General features: G+C 43.2%; 1 protein-coding gene across 8 annotated transcripts in view; it reads right to left on the minus strand.

Annotated features, from left to right (window-relative positions):
* ccdc171 (coiled-coil domain containing 171) overlaps positions 1 to 19,738 on the minus strand; it is a 244,842-nt gene that overhangs the window by 156,634 nt on the left and 68,470 nt on the right. For all 8 annotated transcript variants that reach the window (XM_033018273.1, XM_033018275.1, XM_033018269.1 and 5 more), the window contains 6 exons: positions 17,418 to 17,520; positions 13,602 to 13,708; positions 9,259 to 9,348; positions 8,569 to 8,769; positions 5,080 to 5,247; positions 2,021 to 2,209 (listed from right to left, as the gene is read on the minus strand). In XM_033018273.1, coding sequence (XP_032874164.1) covers positions 2,021 to 2,209; positions 5,080 to 5,247; positions 8,569 to 8,769; positions 9,259 to 9,348; positions 13,602 to 13,708; positions 17,418 to 17,520 — 858 coding nt within the window. The remainder of the gene's footprint in view (positions 1 to 2,020; positions 2,210 to 5,079; positions 5,248 to 8,568; positions 8,770 to 9,258; positions 9,349 to 13,601; positions 13,709 to 17,417; positions 17,521 to 19,738) is intronic.

Here is a 19,738-nt window from a genome sequence, read left to right on the forward strand (position 1 = left end):
TTCTGACATGTGGGAATTGTATTAAGGCCAGCTGGTTAGGATTCAGGGCTAGTGTCTTACTGTGAGAATAAAAGGTAAGGATAGGTCCAGGAACCATGCATGGTTACATTTTGCAAACTTAGTCAAAAAGAAAAGAGAAGTGCATACAAGGTTTGAAAGAATGGAATCAGGCAGGGCCTTTGTGGAATCTAAATAAAGAGGAAAGAAGTATGCGAATAGAAGGGCCAATAAGGGCCATAAAATGGCTTTTGAGAGTTAATCACAAAACTTCATACACTCTATTAAAAAGAGGTAACCTGGAAGAAGGTTGGCCCGCTGAAAGCATCTCGGGTTGTAGGAGAGGTACTGAAGTATAGTGCATCTGTTTTCACCAAGGAGCAGGACATGAAAGCCAGTGAGATCTGTATGGAGAATACTAATGTGCAAGGGCAGTTTGCGATTAAGGCTGTTGGGGCTCTCGAACAGCATTAAGGTGGACAAATCCCCAAGACCTGAAGGGATTTATCACAGGTTACTGAGAAAGGCAAGAGAGGAGATTGAGGGAGGCTTGACAAAGATCTTTGCTTCTTCTCCAGCCACATGTGAGGTTCCAGAGGACTCGAGAATTGCTCATTTTGTTCCTTTATTTAAGAAAGAGAGTAGAGAGAATCCAGGGATTTATAAACTGGCGAGTCTCATGTCAGGAAGCTATTGGAGAGGATTCTGTAGGATAGAATTTACTCCAATTTGGAAGAGAATGACCTAATTAGGGACAATCAGCATGGCTTTGTACGTGCCAGGGCGCATCTTACTAACTTGATCAAGTTTTTTGAGGAGGTGATGGTGATCGATGAGGGTAGGGTGGTGGATGTAATCTACATTCATTTTTGTAATGGGCCTGTCCCACTGTACAAGGTAATTCAAGAGCTCTCCCGAGAAAAAAATCAAACTCGTGGTAAGTACGTAGAATGTACGTAGCGGCTACGTCGGAGCTCGTGGACGTCTCGTAGCGGCTCGTAATGCTAACAGCAGGTACTCAGGAAACGCGGTAGCTCGTGAAGTTTTTTAAGCACTGTGAAAAATGTCCACGAGAGCCCCGAGTACCTACGAACGGCCATTACCGTAATTCTCCGAATTCGAATCGGGGGAAACTCGGGAGAACTCTTGAATTACCTCGTACAGTGGGACAGGCCCTTAAGGCATTTGATAAAATTCCTCATAATAGACTAATCCAAAAGATTAAATAGCACAGGATTCACATTGGTTTGGTTGTTTTCAGAATTGATTTATTGATAGAAGAAAGAGAATTGTAGTGGAAGGACAACATTCAGGCTGGAAGTCTGTAACTCTGGTTAGGCTGCTTTTAGAGTATTGCATGCTGTTCTGGTCACCCCATTACAGGAAGGATTAGAAGATTTTGGAAAGGGTGTTGTTTACATGGACTTCAGTAAAGCAATTGGCAAGGTCCTTCATGGAAGATTGGTGGGAAAAAAATGGTCATAGGGTATACGGATACAAAATTGCCTTGATCATAGACAACAGAGGATAATGGTGGAGAAATGCTGGTCTAACTGGTGAAAATTGGATAAAATATAGGTGACCTAATTAATAAGTTTGCAAATTATATAAAAATTGGTGGAGTTGTGGTTTGCAATGAAGGTTGTCAAAAGGATACAGTAGACATGGATCAGTTGGTAATCTGGGCAGAATAAAATGCCAGATGAAGATTAATTGGGGCAAGTGTGAGGAGTTGCATTTCGTGAAGTCAAAACAATTGGGCCAAACACAAGCAGGTGGGACTAGTGTAGATGGGACATGTTGGTCGGTGTGGGGAAGTTGGATCTAAGAGCCTGTTTCCACACTGTATGATTTTATGACCATGAGTAACAATACGAGTTGAGAATAAATTGGATATTTGCAGATTTTTTCTGTGAATTTTGACTTTGGATGTAAATGTAATCATGCTTAGAAATATATTGAGGACAACTAAAGGAACTGTTATTCATCTGCAAGCATTGTCAATTCCGTTATATTGCAGTACCTGTGCCCTTGAATGAACCTCCCCAAGGAGTTCAGAATAATGCTGCTCCATTTCATTTTTCTGTTTTTGCCAAGTAGCCTCTCGCTCTTTCATCTGTTCAGTTAGTTTATTGAAGGTAGTTTCTTGACTTTGCTGTAGCTGCTGTATAGTTTCTTCCTTATTTCGACAAATGTGCTCCAAGTAGGACTCCTGTAAATTCCAGAATTAAAATTGTAAGTGTGACAGGACTGGGTTAGAAATAAGTCGAATGCATCAGCATAGCATTATGATTAGTCAATAAGCTTACTTTGGAAAAAACATAAATTGCACAATGTTGATTGACTGTGATTTTACGTAGGATACATTTCCCAAACAATCACATCTTAACCATTTATAATGAAAATTCTAACAAGTTTTGAAATAAAAACAAAGGCTTCTAGAGGCAAATAATCAAAATATATTTACATCATATCTGCTGTCAAGATTAATAGGTTACAGAATATTTAAAAAAATTAATACCATGTTTGCATTGGAATAATGCAAGACACCAGGTGATTCAATGAGAGAGATGTTCAGAAACAGGTTGTGAACCACAGAGTTTAGTATTTACAGTTAAGACAATTTGATAACTTAGGTCCTCAATGCCTCGAGTCCTTGATTCCAAGTATCTTGCCAGGACTTAAGGGCCTGAACTATAGGTAGAGACAAGATATAGGAGCAGAATTGGGCCATTGGGTTATGGTTATGGTATGAGTGCAGGCAGGTGGGACTAAGGGAAAATAATTGTTCGGCACGGACTTGTAGGGCCGAGAAGGCCTGTTTCCGTGCTGTAATTGTTATATGGTTATATGGTTATTCAGCCAATCGAGTCCACTTCACCGTTCAATCATGCCTACTCTGCCTTCTCCATGCAACCTTTGATGCCCTACTGAATCCAGTACCCACTTTAAAAATGTCTTGGCCTCCTCAGCTGTTAGTGGCAATTAATTCCACAGATACATCACACTTTGGTAAAAGAGGATTTCAGTATAGAAGAGAGGTTCTTCTGCAGTTGTATAGGGCTCAGGTGAGACCACATCTGGAGTATTGTGTACAGTTCTGGTCTCCTAATTTGAGGAAGGACATCCTTGTGATTGAGGCAGTGCAGCGTAGGTTCACGAGATTGATCCCTGGGATGGCGGGACTGTCGATGAGGAAAGATTGAAAAGACTAAGCTTGTATTCACTGGAGTTTAGAAGGATGAGGGGATGATCTTATAGAAACATATAAAATTATAAAAGGGCTGGACAGGCTAGATGCAGGAAAAATGTTCCCAATGTTGGGCGAGTCCAGAACCAGGGGCCACAGTCTTTGAAAAAAGGGGAGGCCATTTAGGATTGAGGTGAGAAAAAACGTTTTCACCCAGAGAGTTGTGAATTTGTGGAATTCCCTGCCACAGAGGGCAGTGGAGGCCAAATCGATGGATGGATTTAAGAGAGAGTTAGATAGAGCTCTCGGGGCTGGTGGAATCAAGGCATATGGGGAGAAGGCAGGCACGGGTTATTGATTGGGGATGGTACACAAAAAAGCTGGAGAAACTCAGCGGGTGCAGCAGCATTATGGAGCGAAAGAAATAGGCAACGTTTCGGCCGAAACCCTTCTTCAGACTTGATTGGGGATGGCGGTGCTGGCTCGAAGGGCCGAATGGCCTCCTCCTGTACCTATTTTCTATGTTTCTATGCTTCTAAGAAGTTCCTCCTTATCTCCATTCAAGTTGGGCAAGCTAGGACTTTATTCCCTCGAGAGCAGGAGGATGAGGGGTGATCTTATAGAAGTGTATAAGATCATGAGGGGAAAAGATAGGGTACATGCACAGTCTTTTATCCAGAGTCGGGAATCATGATCCAGGGGACAGAGGTTTAAGGTGAGAGGGGAAAGATTTAATTAGAATCTGAGGGGCAACGTTTTCACACAGAGGGTGGTGGGTATATGGAAAGATTTGCTCGAGAAGGTAGTCGAGGCAGGCACTATAACGACAGTTAAAAGACATTTGGACAGGTACATGGACAAGAAAGGTTGAAAGTGATATGGGCCACAAATGGGCAGTTGGGATGTGTCGATAGGGCACTTAGTCGGCGGGAGCAAGTTGGGGCGGAGAGGCCTGTTTCCAAGCTGCATGACTCGATTTTCACTAGCTTCAATTGACCAGTCACATCTTCCCATCCCCACCCCTTTCCAGAAACCGCTCCCTCTGCGACTCCATCCCTTCCCACCCAAACCATCTCCTCCACAGGTACTTTCCCCTGCAACCACGTTGCAAAAATAAAACCCGAAACCTCCTTCCTCGCATCTACTAATGGACTTTCCAGGTGAGACAGAGATTCACATGCGCCTCCTTGAACCTCATCTGTTCTCCGTGCCTTCTCTCGTATCTCACCTCTTCTCTCCTCATTTCACAACCTTTTGTCCTATTACCATCTCTGGCCTTTCTACTACAATCAGTCTGAAATGCCACCCATCCATGTTCTCCAGTGATACTGCCTGACCTGCTGAGTTACTCCAGCCCTTTGTGACTTTAACTATAAGGAGCTGTTGGACAAACTCATCCAGTGTTGGAAGCTGAGGGGTGATGGAAGTATATCAAATAATGAAACCGGAGTAGAGAAAAAGTCAGTCTTTTTCCCAGGGTGAAAATGTCAAATACTAGTCGACATAGGTTTAAGTGAGAGACAATAGACAATAGGCAATAAATGCAGGAGTAGGCCATTCCGCCCTTCAAGCCAGCACCACCATTCAATGTGATCATGGCTGATCATCCACAATCAGTATCCCTTACTCTTAAACCCGTCTGAAGTGGGGTTTCGGCCCGAAACGTCGCCTATTTCCTTCACTCCATAGATGCTGCTGCACCCGCTGAGTTTCTCCAGCATTTTTGTGTCCCTTATTCTTAAACTGTGGCCCCTGGTTCTGGACTCCCCCAACATCGGGAACAGGTTTGTAATTGTACTGGATCCAGGTTCCTAGCAATTTTTTTTGTTTAAATCATGCCGTAATACCATAAATTTTCTGGCTTTGGCTCAATAATTTAAAACTTCAGTTACCTTTTCATTGGCCTTGTTAAGATCTGAAATGAAGGCATCAACATTTTCTTGCAGAATAGAGCACAGTTCTGGCCAGGAGAATTTTGACATCATGCTATCTGGTTGTTTCATGACTACACAGCCTGCTGTCAGACGCTGGTACAAGCCGTGAAGAAAGGTCAGCTTTTCCTATGAGATAAACATGAGTGTTATTACAGTAGTGATCCAAAAATGTTGCAAACAGCAGAACATATAATAAAATCAGATTAAAAAGACAATCGAAGCATAGCTATAATAAAGAGGGGGCAGCAGAAACTAATGATCTGACATAAATATAGCTCAACAACATAGAATTCCGATCACATAAAACTTGGCAGCTGGATTCTTCAACAACATTTTAATAGAGGCAACACTGTACTCCCATTTAGAGTATAGTTAGAGTAGTTAGAGTAGAGTTCTGGAACTCTTTGAAATAACCTTCTCAGGTTAGCTAACCATGCTGGTTAAGTGGACAATGCTATTGGATAAATCAATATATAGTACTCAGATAATGTTGTAAAACTAATATAGATAATTGATTTTCTAAAAGGAAAAAAAAAGCCAGATCTTAAAGGGGAAAAAATGTCAGATATTAAAGGGAATCAATATTCTGATGAAAGCACTGACCTGAAGGTTTTACACATGTTCTCAACCATGTTCTTTACACATGTTCTCAACCATGTCAACCTTTCCATGCTAATCCCATATACCAGCAATAGGCACATACTATATCCCTTTATTTCTTTTGTTTTCAAATACCTGTTCAAGCATCTTTTAAATTCTGTAATTGTAACTGGTGCAACTCATTCCTGATATTCACCACCCTCAAATGTGAACAACTTACCCCTCAGATCTCCTTTAAGTCTTTCCCCTCTCACATTAAAACTATACCCTCTAGTTACAGGTTCCTCTTCCCTTGGTAATATACTCTATCAGGCTTATCTATACCACATAATTTAATCAATCTGTATGTTCAGCCCTCAGCCTCCAGTGAGAATAAGCCTATCCAATCTTCTGAGGTGACGGAAGAACAGCTCAACATCACAGTTGGCTCAGATGAGTTCTCATCTGATCTCAGCTTGCGGTCCTTGGTGGATGTCAGGAAGGAGTAGCTGATCGGAATCGTGGACCAGGGGGAGGGTGTATCGGAAAGGTGGTCCATGACATGTTTTGGTGAGATAAGCTCTGGCCTGCAGGAGCGATGGAGCTGGTAGCCATGCAGGATAGGATGGCAGCGAAGGTAAGTATTGAGGAAGGAGTAGTGGCTGTGGTACATGTCTGGGTCAGAACCTGGTCAAAGAGTAGGAGAGCGATTGGAATCACGGAGGCAGGCCAGTGAGAGGAGATCTGAAAGGCTGCACAGTGGGGCAGCGGTAGAATTGCTGCCTTACACTGCCAGAGACACGGTTTTGATCATGACCATGGGTGCCGTCTGTACGTAGTTTGTACGTTCTCCCAGTGACTACGTGGGTTTCCTCCAGGTGCTCCGGTTTCCTCCCAAATTCCAAACATGTGCAGATCTTTTTGGTTAATTGGCTTCCGTAATTTGTCCCTTGTGTGTAGGATGGAACCAATGTATGGGTGATCGTTGGTCAGCGCGGACTCGCTGAGCAGAAGAGCCTGTTTCCATGCTGTATCTCTAAACTAGATTAAATTAAAAAGAACTCCCATAGAGAGGAGAACGTCTTCAAAGTGGCCATACTTTGAGTAGATTTGCTGTAGGGCAATAAGTTGGAGACACAATCACTGCGGATGCTGGAATCGTGAACAAAGAACTGCTGGAGGAATTCAGCGGCCAGGCAATATCTATGGTGGGGAATGAACAGGAAACATAATGGTGGCAGAAGGTAATTTTATTAAGACTGGAGGACTATAACAAATAATGTGCCACAGGGATCAGTGATGGGTGCGCTGTTGTTTGTTATTTATATTATGAGTTTAGGTAACAAATAAGAAAGGAACAATTACTCTAATGGGATTATATTAAAGGACACCCAACAACCAGGGGGAGATAGAGGGTCAGATATGTAGACAGATTACAGTGGATGCAAGATCCACATGGATGTCGTAGCGGATGACTTTAACATCCCCAATATTGACTGGGACTTACTCAAGGCAAGAGCATTAGACGGGACAGAATTTGTTCGGTGTATCCAGGAAGGTTTCCTTACACAGTAGTCTGACTCGAGGAGGGACCATGGGAGAGGATGGGAGGGTTGTTTCTAGGTTAGTTATCTAAAATTTGAGAATTCTATGTTCACACCATTAGGTTGTAAGCTAATATGGAGTGATGTTCCTCCAGTTTGCTTGTGGTCTCACTACGATAATGGAGGAGACCCAGGATGGATAAGTCAGTATAGGAATATATGGAGTCAAAATGGTTAGCAATCGGGAGATCCAGCAGGCCTTGAGAAACCGAGCACAATTTGGTGAAATGGTTGCCGACTCTATGCTTGGTCTCACCGATGTAAAGGAGGCCACATCAGTAACACCAAATGTAGAAGATGAAGTTGGAGGAGACACGTGAACCTCTACCCCACCTGAAAGTACTGCTGGGGTCTCGGAATGGACGTGAGGGAGCAGGTGTACTTCTCCTGCGGTTTCAGGGGAAAGTACCTGTGGAGGGGGTAGTTCGAGTGAATCAAGGAGTTGCGGAGGGAGTGGTATCTGCAGGACCAGGGGAACCATATCATTGTTCCTTCTGGGGACACAGAGGAGATGCATGTGAGGAATCCATTTGTGACGTGGTGAAACCACATTTACTAAAGAAAGATGACATCTCGGATGTCCTAGAATGGAGTCAGTGAGTTTGCAGTAGAGATCTTTATCCCCATGTCAGTTTGAAGAAAGGTCCTGACCCGAAACGTCACCTATCCATGTTCCCCAGAGATGCAGCCTGACACACTGAGTTACTCCAGCACCTTGTGACTTTTATTTGCCAGAGGAAGCATAAGGGTGGGTACAATTATAAGGTTTAAATGTCATTTACACATGGAAAAGAAAGGTTTGGATGGGCCAATTGAAGGCAAATTTGAACAGTTGAGGAGGATTCCTTAGAGCCAGTCAAACAGCATAGAAACAGGCTCTTCAGATTTGAAGAAGGGTTTCGACCTGAACCGTCACCTATTCCTTTTCTCCAGAGGTGCTGCCTGACCCGCTGAGTTACTCCAGCATTTGGTGTCTATCTTCGGCCCAACTCATCCATGCTGACCAACATGCCCAATCTAAGCTAGTCCCTCTACTTCTTTCCTATCCTACTCCTTGATCGTCATGTACGAGTTGGGCCGAAGGGCCTGTTTTTGCATAGTACAACTCTATGCCTATATACTTGCCTCAGAAATGAAACTGCACAGCAGAGTGAGTTTGACCATCAGCATCAAAAAAACATAATGAAACAGGCCACATTCTAGGAATTTGCATCTTAATACATATATTCAACATGAGAATTTATCTTACTGTCCATCACAATACCTCTACATCCACTTGATGAGCTCGTGTGAGCTTTTGAATTTCATTTTTAGCTTCAACAATGGAATTTTTCTCCCTCTCAAAGCAATGTTTCACATTTTGTAGGTCCATGCTCATAGCATCAATAAGAGCATCCTTTTCAGCACATTCGCTTCGCCAGTGGTTTAACTTTTTATTTGTAACAGCCAATTCTTCCTGAATTTTCTGTGCAACAAGAATTGATGTTTATTAAAATAAGACATTCTCTACCTCATTTGGCATGCAAACCATAGAAAAATCAGTTACTAAATGAAGAGCATGAAAGCACATAAGTGTATGAGATAGAAATGAATGTAAGGCAACAGCAATTGGGCAAGTGGTCAAGACAGAGCAATGCTAAATACAACAGCACAAGAGAGACAGACGTGGTTGTAAAACACAAATTGGGAGGCAGCATGAGACTTTGAAAGAATGCATAAAAGTAAAAGGTATATAAACAAGGCCATTGAATATAGAACAAGGGGACAACCAGAGGAAGAATGCCTGAGGGAAACAAAGTGCTTGAGGGAGAGATAGATGGGGGTGGGGAGGAAGGGGGCAGGGGAGAAAGGGGGCGGGGGTGAAAGGGGGCGGGGGAGAAAGGGGGCGGGGAGAGAGAGTGAGAGGTTTATTTATATAACCGGAATAGTTACATCTGATCAAAGAGCGTCGTACCTCACGATTTTCATTCCTTGACCAAATCAGTTCTTTATATGCCTCACACTGCTCATTTATCTTGTCGTACAAATCCTTCACTCTGTTTAGCTTCAGCAAAATATAAAAATATGTAAATTAGAATATGTATTAAAGTTTGGTTCTGCAGAATTCAATATCTAAATGCTTCAGTTTTTGTTTCTACAGAGCCATGCACATTTCATATTTTATACCCATCCAAATGAGATTATTTTTCTTCTCACCAATTGCTTGTGTAATGTTTTGCATACAAATGCTTAGTTTCAAATATTTGTACTTTTTAACTTTCATGGTTGACAAATTTGACATCAAATCCAGCAAGAAATTGTCTGTCAAAACAACAAAACTATTCCTGTTTATAAAACGTATTGTTTTATCATCTTTTAAAATTGATTTTGCCATGATAGCATCTTTGTACTAATATTTACTTGGGGAACAGAATTTCATACATTGCTGCTGGCAACTGGATTGTGAGATAGAGATTGTGGGAGAGTGAGAGAGAGAGAGAGAGAGAGAGAGAGAGAGAGAGAGAGAGAGAGAGAGAGAGAGAGAGAGAGAGAGAGAGAGAGAGAGAGAGAGAGAGAGAAGGAAAGAGGATCTAATTTAAGCACTATAAATCTATTGATGTATTTACACCATGCTCTTGTTGAACATCATATCTAACACCAACACTATTCAGCTGACAATTTTTACTCTTGGCATTGCCCATACTGCACAAATGTCAGGCAAATAAAACGTCATCGTCCCCATCTCCCCTTGTGCAAAAAGTGTGCAAGCTCCTATTGCATGTGGAACTAAATCAGTGCAGTAACAGATTCTCTGTTTTCAGTTTTGAGCCTTCAAATTTGTCTCAGTAGAACCCTTATTGTCTCTATAGTGGTTTACTTCAAGCCTAGACTGACTCAAATCTCAGTTATAAATACAAAGGTATGCTAAAAAAAATGTGTACTTTCTCACTTTTTCCTCTTGTAATGACCTCTTGCTAGGTCATATTTACAAGGAGAGACAATACTGAATAAGATATATAGACACCCTGTAAATGCAGTATTTTACCCAGAGTAGGGGAATCGAGCCGGTGGATATGTTTAAGGTGAGGGGGGAAAAATTTACCAGGAACCCAAGTTGCAACTTTTTCACACAAAGGGTGGTAGGTGTACGGAACGAATTGCCAGAGGGAGTAGTTGGGGCTGGTACTATCACAACGTTTAAGAAACATTTAGACAGGTGCTTGGATAGGATAAGTTTAGAGGGATATGGGACAAAAGCAGGCAGTTGGGACTAGTGTAGATGGGACATGTAGGTCGGCGTGGGCAAGTTGGGCTGAAGCTTCCACGCTGTATGACTCTATGACCTATGAGTAAGAACTGAGTGACTGAGCTGCCAGCCCACCAGGGTTGAGTGACTGAGCTGTCAGCCCAAGAATCCATTCAGCCACAATGTCCATACTAGCCCTCTGGAAACCAGTCCCTTCGGCCCACAACACCCATACTATGGGTCCCACTTAGTCTAGTTCACAATAAAAATAGTAATTACTGGAAAAACTCAACAATTTGTGGAAAGAAAGACAGTTAGCGTTTGAAGTTGAAAAACTGCATCTGTAGTTTTTGATTTTCATCCACTACATTATTGTTGAGTGGTCAGTTAACTCATTCACTCTAGAGTCCCAACTTTTATCTAAAGAAGCTGGAAAAATCTCCATCTTTTGACTCCCATGGCTATCTGGACTAGACTTCTTCCCACCCTGCTTCCTGTAAGGACTCTATCCCCTACTCCCAATTCCTTCTTCCACGCCGCATCTACACCCAGGATGAGGTGTTCCAAACCAGGGCATCGGAGATGACCTCATTCTTTAGGGAATGGGGGTTCCCCTCTTCAACTATAGATGTGGCTCTCACCAGGGTCTCCTCTATATCCCGTAGCTCTGCTCTCATTCCCCATCCTCCCACTCTTAACAAGGACAGAGTCCCCCTTGTTCTCACCTTCCACCCCACCAGCCGTCACATATAACAAATAATCCTCCGTCATTTTTGCAACCTCCAACAGGATCCCACCACTGGCCACATCTTCCCATCTCCTCCCCTTTCGGCTGTCATCAGAGACCGCTCCCTCCGTAACTCCCCGGTCAATTCGTCCCTTCCCACCCAAACCACCCCTTCCCCCGGTACTTTCCCTTGCAACCGCCGGAAATGCCACACTTGTCGCTTTACCTCCCCCCTCGACTCCATCCAAGGACCTAAGCAGTCTTTCCAGGTGAGGCAGAGGTTCACCTGCACCTCCTCCAACCTCATCTATTGCATCTGCTGCTCTAGGTGTCAACTGCTCTACATCGGTGAGACCAAGCACAGGCTTGGCGATCGCTTCGCCCAACACCTCCACTCGGTTCGCTTTAACCAACCTGATCTCCCGGTGGCTCAGCACTTCAACTCCCCCTCCCATTCCGAATCTGACCTTTCTGTCCTGGGCCTCGTTCATGGCCAGAGTGAGTCCCACTCCAAATTGGAAGAGCAGCACCTCATATTTCGCTTGGGCAGTTTACACCCCAGCGGTATGAACATTGACTTCTCCATTTTCAGGTAGCCCTTGCTTTCTCCCTCCTTCCCCTCCCCTTCCCAGCTCGCCCACAGCCTAGAGTCTCCACCTCTTCCTTTCTTCTTCCCATCCGCCCCCCCACATCAGTCTGATGAAGGGTCTCAACGTCACCTAGTTCCAATAATTCCTCTGTCGATAAGTTTGCTGACCTACAGATCACATCAGAATGGTGTCAAGAAGCCAGCCGTCAATGGACAAATCGTTTTAATTCCTGTTGTCACACGAAACTGCAGATGCTGGTTTACCAAGGAAATACACAAAATGCTGGAGTAACTCAGCAGGTCAGGCAGCATCTCTGGTGAACATGGATAGTTGACATTTCGGGTCGGGACCCTTCTTCAGTCTGATCACAGGGGTAGGGGGTAAAGAAAGTTAGAAGACTGGAAGGGCTGCCTGACAGCTGAATCACTCCAGCGTTTTGCGTCTTTGTTGAATTTCTGTTTTTGCTGTAATAGCAATACACTATTATCCTTTTGATACACTCCACCAAGTCATTGTATAAAAGCATATAAGACTTTGGATGAGTGACATTATACTTGGGGAATTAAAATTTGGTTGGGATTGTGCTGCGATATGTCAAAAGCATGTCCTCAATATGATATTGGCAAAATAATCACAAAAATTATTCTTGAAGATTCGTTAGAAGTTAGGTAATGTGACTGAAGTAAAAATAAATCAATCAGAAGAGCTGTCAATGGTGCAGGGAAAGCAACTTAAATTGGAGAGATCATTAGATGGGGTGCACAATGCAGGCCAATACAACATCCCTCAATCCACACAAACTAAAATGAATCCTGGTGGTTAAGCGAGAATGAATCACAAATTTGAGATATCTATTGCAATAGTAGCTGGCAGATTGTGTCCTTTCATTCCTTGTATGGCTGTGAATCAGTCTTTGGCACATAGTGACAACTGTAGGGTCAGTCACAAGTCACTGTACTTGTATATCTCAAGATAGACCATCAGTTGGACTCCATAGCCTGCGATTTATTTTCCCCAGCAGTTCATTCTTCTTTCTGTCAAACTATTCCCTTTGGCTTCCACGAGAGCCACCCTCCTTGTCTCCACTCTGCTGTCTGGCACAGGTTCACATCTAAAGATACTTTTGGAGCCAAAGCCTGCTAAATCAATCCCTTTGCACTGCTGGAGATCGTATGACATTTATCTGAGTAACAATTTATCATGTTCTCGTTACTTTTGCACTCAATAGTTCAGCATCAGCAGATTTCTATTAAACATCTACTATACTACAGTATATTCCTGATGCTGAGGCATCAAAAAGTTTTTTTTAAACAGCTGTTCAAAATGTATTTCTGTCATATTCAATGCCCTTTGAAATGCAACATAATTATCTCAACTCTCCTTTGCAAAACAAAGATGCAGACATATAAAACACATGAAATTCTGTAATCAGAGAATGCAATCTTTCTGGTGGTCTGCTCATCAGCAAATAGCCAAATTAGTAAATATGCAAGGAAGCATTAGAAGATATATTTTGCAACTTATCAGACAAAAGCACCATTAGAATCCAGTGCGGCATTTAACAAGTTCATATCTGAAATGATGAGGAGGCACTATAATATGGTGTGCCTTTCTTACATTGTACTCTCCCGTCACAGGTATCAAAAGCTACCAATGCTGGACTAAAATTTTCTATGCCCTTTGTAATGAGTGGGTAGCTAATACTGCCACACACCATGGGTTGGATCTTAGGCACCAAACAATGCGAGTATTACCTCATTAGACGTGTCTTCTAGCCTGCTCTGGTAATCTGTCATGGTTTGCCTCAAATTCTCAAGGACGACAGAGGGGTTTAACAACTTATCTTTGTCCCTTAGATTGACTAAAGTAGAAAAAAGAAAGATAAATAAACTTTTACATTTCATATCATCACAACATAGTTAGAAACCTCAGCCAAAGAGTACACAATTTAGTCAGAAATCACAACATTTAAATGACATAAAAATTGAAACCTCATCCCAGGTATAGGCAGCTGGGATATGCCTGTATCCCCTGGAGTGCAGCCCTGGAGGAATTTCAGAACTGAGGAGCAAGCTACAAAAGGAAATCAGGAGGGCAAAAACTGGACAGGAGATAGCTCTGGCAGATAATATTAAGGATAATCCCAAGAGATTTTGTACGTACAGTGAAGGGAAAACGGTACTTAGAGAATGGGGCCCCTCAGGAATCAAAGTGGTCAACTCTGTGTGGAGCGACGGGAGATGGGCAAGATCCTTAAAGAGTATTTCTCCTGTTTTTACCATTGAGAAAGACATGTGGACCTGCTACCGGGGCAGTCAATGGAAGTGTCTTAACAGCAGTCAGTACTACGGTGAGGCCCTGGTCTGTCCTTTTTTTTTGCTTCCAGTTTTTTTCCCTCACTCTCCCAACTACAGTCAGTCTGATGAAGAGTCCTGACCTGAAACAGAGTCCTGACCTAATTGAGTTACTCCATCATTTTGTGCCTATCTATGCCATATGCCTTCTTTACTTCACAGATGTAAACTAATGCATTTCAGAGGGACTAAGCACTGGGATATTACAAACAATAGCAGGATATTGTGTGGTATGGTGGCATAAAGGGACCTTGAATGGTACGTTCATATATTATTTTGAGTAAATGGAGGTGGTCTTTATGGTAATTAAAAGGCATATATTTTCCAGATGCGTAGAATAGTAGTGAAATTAGTTCAAATTGTTTACAAACTTGTTTTTTTACAATTTGAGTACAGGTCACAATATTGTAGGAAATATGTGGTTGTGTTGGAAGTGGTACTGAGGAGATTGACAGTAAGTTGCTTAATTGGAAAATTGTAACAATGAGGAAAAAAAATGGTAAGTGCCAGAGCATGAAGATTTTCAGAAGATCTTTGATAAGGTGCAGCATGTGAGGCTGCCCATGGTATTAGGAAGATACTAGCATGGATAGAAGATTGACTTAATGGCAGAAGGCAAAGAGTGGGAATAAAGTGGGGTTTTTCTGGTTGGCTACTGGTGGGTAGAGATGATCAGGGTCAGTGTTGGGTCTGCTACTTTTCACGTTGTATATTAATGATTTGGATGATGGAATTGTGGCCAAGATTGCTGATGATACAAAGATGGAAAGAGGGGGATCTCATGAAACGTACCATGAAATAAAGAAAGGGCTGGATAGAGTGGATGTGGAGAGGATGTTTCCACTTGTGGGAGAGTCTACGACCAGAGGGCACGGCCTCAGAATAAAAGGAGGTACCATTAGAAAGGAGATGAGGAGGATTTTCTTTAGTCAGAGGATGGTGAATCTGTGGATTTAATTGCCAAAAATTGTCAGGGATGGCAGCCGCGCCAACAATCTGTCTGTCTTTTTTTCGTCTTTTTTGTTACTTTTAATGTGTTTTAAATTAAAAGTATGTGTTAATGTTCTCTGGTTTGCTTTATGTGGGGGGTGGGGGTCAGGGGTCAGCTGGTGGGCTTGCTGCCTCACACGTCAGAGATCTGTGTTCGATCCTGTCCTCGGGCACAGTCTGTGTTGAATTTGCACATTCTCCCTGCAAACGTGTGGGTTTCCTCCCACATCCCAAAGACGCATTGGCTTTGTAGGTTAACTTGGCTCTGTAAAATTGTCCCTAATGTGTAGGGAGTGGGTGAGGAAAGTGGGATAACAGAACGTGTGAATGAGTAGACAAAAATGCTGGAGAAACTCAGCGGGTGAGGCAGCATCTATGGAGCGAAGGAAATAGGCGACCTTTCGGGTCGAGACCCTTCTTCAGACTGATGTGAGGGTGGGGGGGGGGGGGGGGGGGGAGAAGAAAGGAAGAACCAGAGACAGTGGGCTGAGGGAGAGCTGGGAAGGGGAGGAGCAAGCAGGGACTACCTGAAATTGGAGAAGAAAATGTTCATACCGCTGGAGTATAAACTGCACAAGCGAAATATGAGGTGCTGCTCCTCCAATTTACGGTGGGCCTCACTCTGGCCATGGAGGAGGCCCAGGACAGAAAGGTCAGATTCGGAATGGGAAGGGGAGTTGAAGTGCTGAGCCACCGGGAGATCAGGTTAGTTAATGCGAACCGAGCGGAGGTGTTGGGCGAAACGATCGCCAAGCCTATGCTTGGTCTCACCGATGTAGAGCAGCTGATAACCGGAGCAGCGGATGCAATAGATGAGGTTGGAGGAGGTGCAGGTGAACCTCTGCCGCACCTGGAAAGACTGCTTGGGTCCTTGATGGAGTCAAGGAGGGAGGTAAAGCAATGTGTAGCACTTCCTGCGGTTGCAAGGGAAAGTGCCAGGAGAGGGGGTGGTTTGGGTGGGATGGGACGAATTGACCAGGGAGTTACGGAGTGAGCGGTTCGTTGCAATGTGTAAAAAGAGTTGAGATACTGTATTATAATTTTGCTGCATGTTATTGTGGTATATATCATGTCTTGATTGGTGAATATCATTAGTTTGTGACTTTATTTGATGAAGAAATAATATGTGAATGCTTCATTGAGCATAATTCCGACTGGTAACTACACACTTCGTCCGAGCACATTATCGCACGTGTCATGCAAGCCGTCTTAAATGACCACCTAAACTGTCATTTGGCAACCTAAAAAGCTGCCTAGGTTGCCCGTCTGACAACAGAGAAAAAAGGTTAAGTGAGAGCCCTGCTCAGGGCAAATGTTATTGCGCATGTCGGCACAAATGACATGTGTTGGAAAAGGAATGAAGTTTTGTAAAATAATTATAGGGAGTTCGGCAAAAGGCTAAAATGCAGGACCACCAGGTTAGTGATCTCTGGGTTACTCTCAGTGCCATGTGCTAGTGAGGATAGGAGCAGGAAGATAGGACAGATGAATGTCTGGCTGTGGAATTAGTGCAGGGGACAGGGATTTTGATTTTTGGACCATTGGGATCTCTTCCGGAGCAGTACAAGTCTCTCCTTATAACTTAAGCCCTCCAGTCCTGGTAACATTCTTGTGAATCTCTTAATCACCCTCTCTGGCTGTAGAAAGTAATTAAATTCACACGGCATTCCATGTCCGTCTCTGTGAAATCCTTGTGCTTTAAAATGGGAAAAATTGTGAACTGCATTTATTGCCAAGTTATTAAAACGTTTTTCAATACTGTATATATACCGATCACTTCTATGATCTTCTGAGAAACACAATGCACATTGTTGTCCTAAATAACCTTCCTAAGTTGGCAATAACCAAGCTGTTTGAGAAGCTGCAGTGTTTTGGCTCAAAGAACAGAGAAAAAAAACATCTGGTTCCTTTCCAGGCATTTTACTTAGAAATCCATGAGTGCCTCTTTCCCTGCAGGAATTAGATATAACAAGCTCGCTCTTACTGCCTGTCACGCTGACCCTGACACTTGTAAATCAAGCACTAGTTCAACAGCAATAGGCCCACATTGTGTCACCTTCTCTCAGTCTGCTTGGCCATTGCACTGCTGGGAAGACCACTCATATCATATCATCAAATCTTGGCATGTTGACAAAGGGGATTATGGAGGCATCTGCAGAACTCACACCATGCAATGTTGCTTGGAACACTGACAGCTACATCTGTCATTTCACACCACAAACTAACCTGATGACCGTGAGCCTGACACAGCAAAATTAGCCAAAAGGAGTTCCAGCTCTCTCATGCTGCCCCCATATGTCTCTTCCAGGAAAGCATGACGCTTCTTTGCCTTATAAGAGAAATAAAATTTGGATTCAATAAATATATTTCCAAACAAAGGAACTAACATTCAGAAGCATGGAACAGAAGTAAATAACATGTAACAAATAGGTATGTTGCAAAACCTACCTTCAGTGGCGCTGCAGATCTGTCGCTGCCCGTGTGCGCGATTTTGGCGCCTTTGAGAGGGGGTGCGGGTTTAAAACGCGATTTTCTCTAGGCTATTCAAATCGAGGTTGTTCAGCCCCATCCATTATTATTATTATTACTTAGTTGCTGACGAAAAATTGCTGCGAGGTCCGTTCGCTGCAGGTATTTTTAAACTATATTGGTTAATTTAATTGTTATATTAGGTTAAAAATCATCCTCTAAACCCGCGACCACCGACAACGGGACGGATCTCATGTAGGGGACAACGGAAGGTAGGTTGTTTATTTTTACATTAAAAAGCGCTTCTTAAGATCCCTTTATACAAAATTTTATGTTGCGAGTAGCTAATTTGGGGGCCCATTAAATCCTGCAGTATTTTTCTGGGCATATGGGGTACAAATCCACCGAAATGGGAACGTTCCAAACCAGCGCGTTCCACAGAGTTCCACAGGATCCCACTTGAAAGCTGATTTAAATGGCCATTAATTTACAGCAATTGAACACTTAATTCCTTCCATTTGGCCTATAAATTAATGTAAATGAGATTTAAAAGTCATGTTTTATTGTGAATTCTTTGTGAATGTTATTTGGACACTTAGGCTATTTAAAAATGTTAGATGTTTAGATCTAGTAATTGAAGTTTGGAATTAGCTACAATTGGGAAACTAACTAATTATATGCTTTAATTTCAGGCCATCCAAGTAAGATTGTTTAATATTTGTTTCTGAATGCTTCAATCTATAATAACTGAAAATGTCTTTCAGTTCTCTTAATTTTTAATAAAGTTATGGCCATTTCACTGTCCTCGATCACAGCTTTTGTGTTAAGTCAATGGAAAATCAATAGGGAACAAGATGCTAATTTCCGAGTATGAAAATGGCCATAACTTTTTTAATACTGAAGATATGAAAGTGAATTAGGTGTCAAATTAAACTTCTTTTTGTGCTTTATCTGATGGGATAAATTGCAGACTTGATTTTTTAAATCTCAAAATTTTGTAATATTGCTATAACAAACCCGCATTTTAACGAACCCCTTTATAACGGATTTTGGGTATAGCCAACGAACCTGCCGATGCTACCCCCCACTCTCACTATCTCCCCGGACTCAGAGCCCCGGTTTCCGTTGCCATTCAACTCGCAAGGTGCACCAGCAAGCCCTTCTTCAGCCACCGCTCAGTCTGGTTGAAATATCTGGTGTTGTGGCTCACATTGTAGCTCCTGTGGAAAGCACTTTCTTCAGGCCGCCACCACTGACAGGAAGTGCTCAGTTACTGTGGGACTCCCTCACTTCCCACCTGTCTGTTGCTTCTTTCTGTCGGCGGCGTGGCTTTGTCTCCTCCCCGCTCGACTGCCTCCACCTCCTTCCCTTGTCACCCTGTCCACTTGGCCTCCAACCCCCACGCTCTCTCCTCCTCCTTCTCCCCGGAATTACCAACATACTCCACCTTGGAAGTGGCAGCAGGTGGGGGGGGGAGCCCCACGGAGACTGAGCATGTCATCGTTGACAGCGGCAAGAAAAGACCACAGTCGCCAGGGGCTACAATGTGAGCCACAACAACAGCTCTGTCCACAGACCGTGCGGTGGGTGATAAAAGGGCTCACTGGTGCAGACCAGCGACATTAGCACCTTGTTTTCAGATAAAACTATAAAATGCTGGAGTAACTCAGCAGACTGAGTCATCCTGCAAAGTGTCCTTTTGTAGAAATATCGAATATGGATGTGTTGGATGCAGAGACTGCTGGGTGAAATGTAAGGATCAGTTTCAGATGCAGGTCAGAATGGATTGGATAAGGTGGGGTTTTGTGTTTAGTTAGGCAGAAGCAGGTAGAAACAAATAGTCTGCCAGGACAATCCTCCTGTGGATTTTGGGAAGATGATACGGGGTTTGGGAACTATAAGCTTGGAGGCTGTGGAGGAGAGATTGCTAGAGGCGATGAGGTTGGTTACGGTTTGGAAGATGATAGCCAGTGGTTCGTCGTGGCGTCATGGTCAAGAGGTAGGTATGAGGAGATGTCAGAGTGGACAACTGGCCTCAACACGCTGGAGGTCAGCCTACCAGACTACATCCTTTGTCC

Source organism: Amblyraja radiata, chromosome 3, assembly GCF_010909765.2.
Source record: "Amblyraja radiata isolate CabotCenter1 chromosome 3, sAmbRad1.1.pri, whole genome shotgun sequence".
NCBI classification, from domain to species: Eukaryota; Metazoa; Chordata; class Chondrichthyes; order Rajiformes; family Rajidae; genus Amblyraja; species Amblyraja radiata.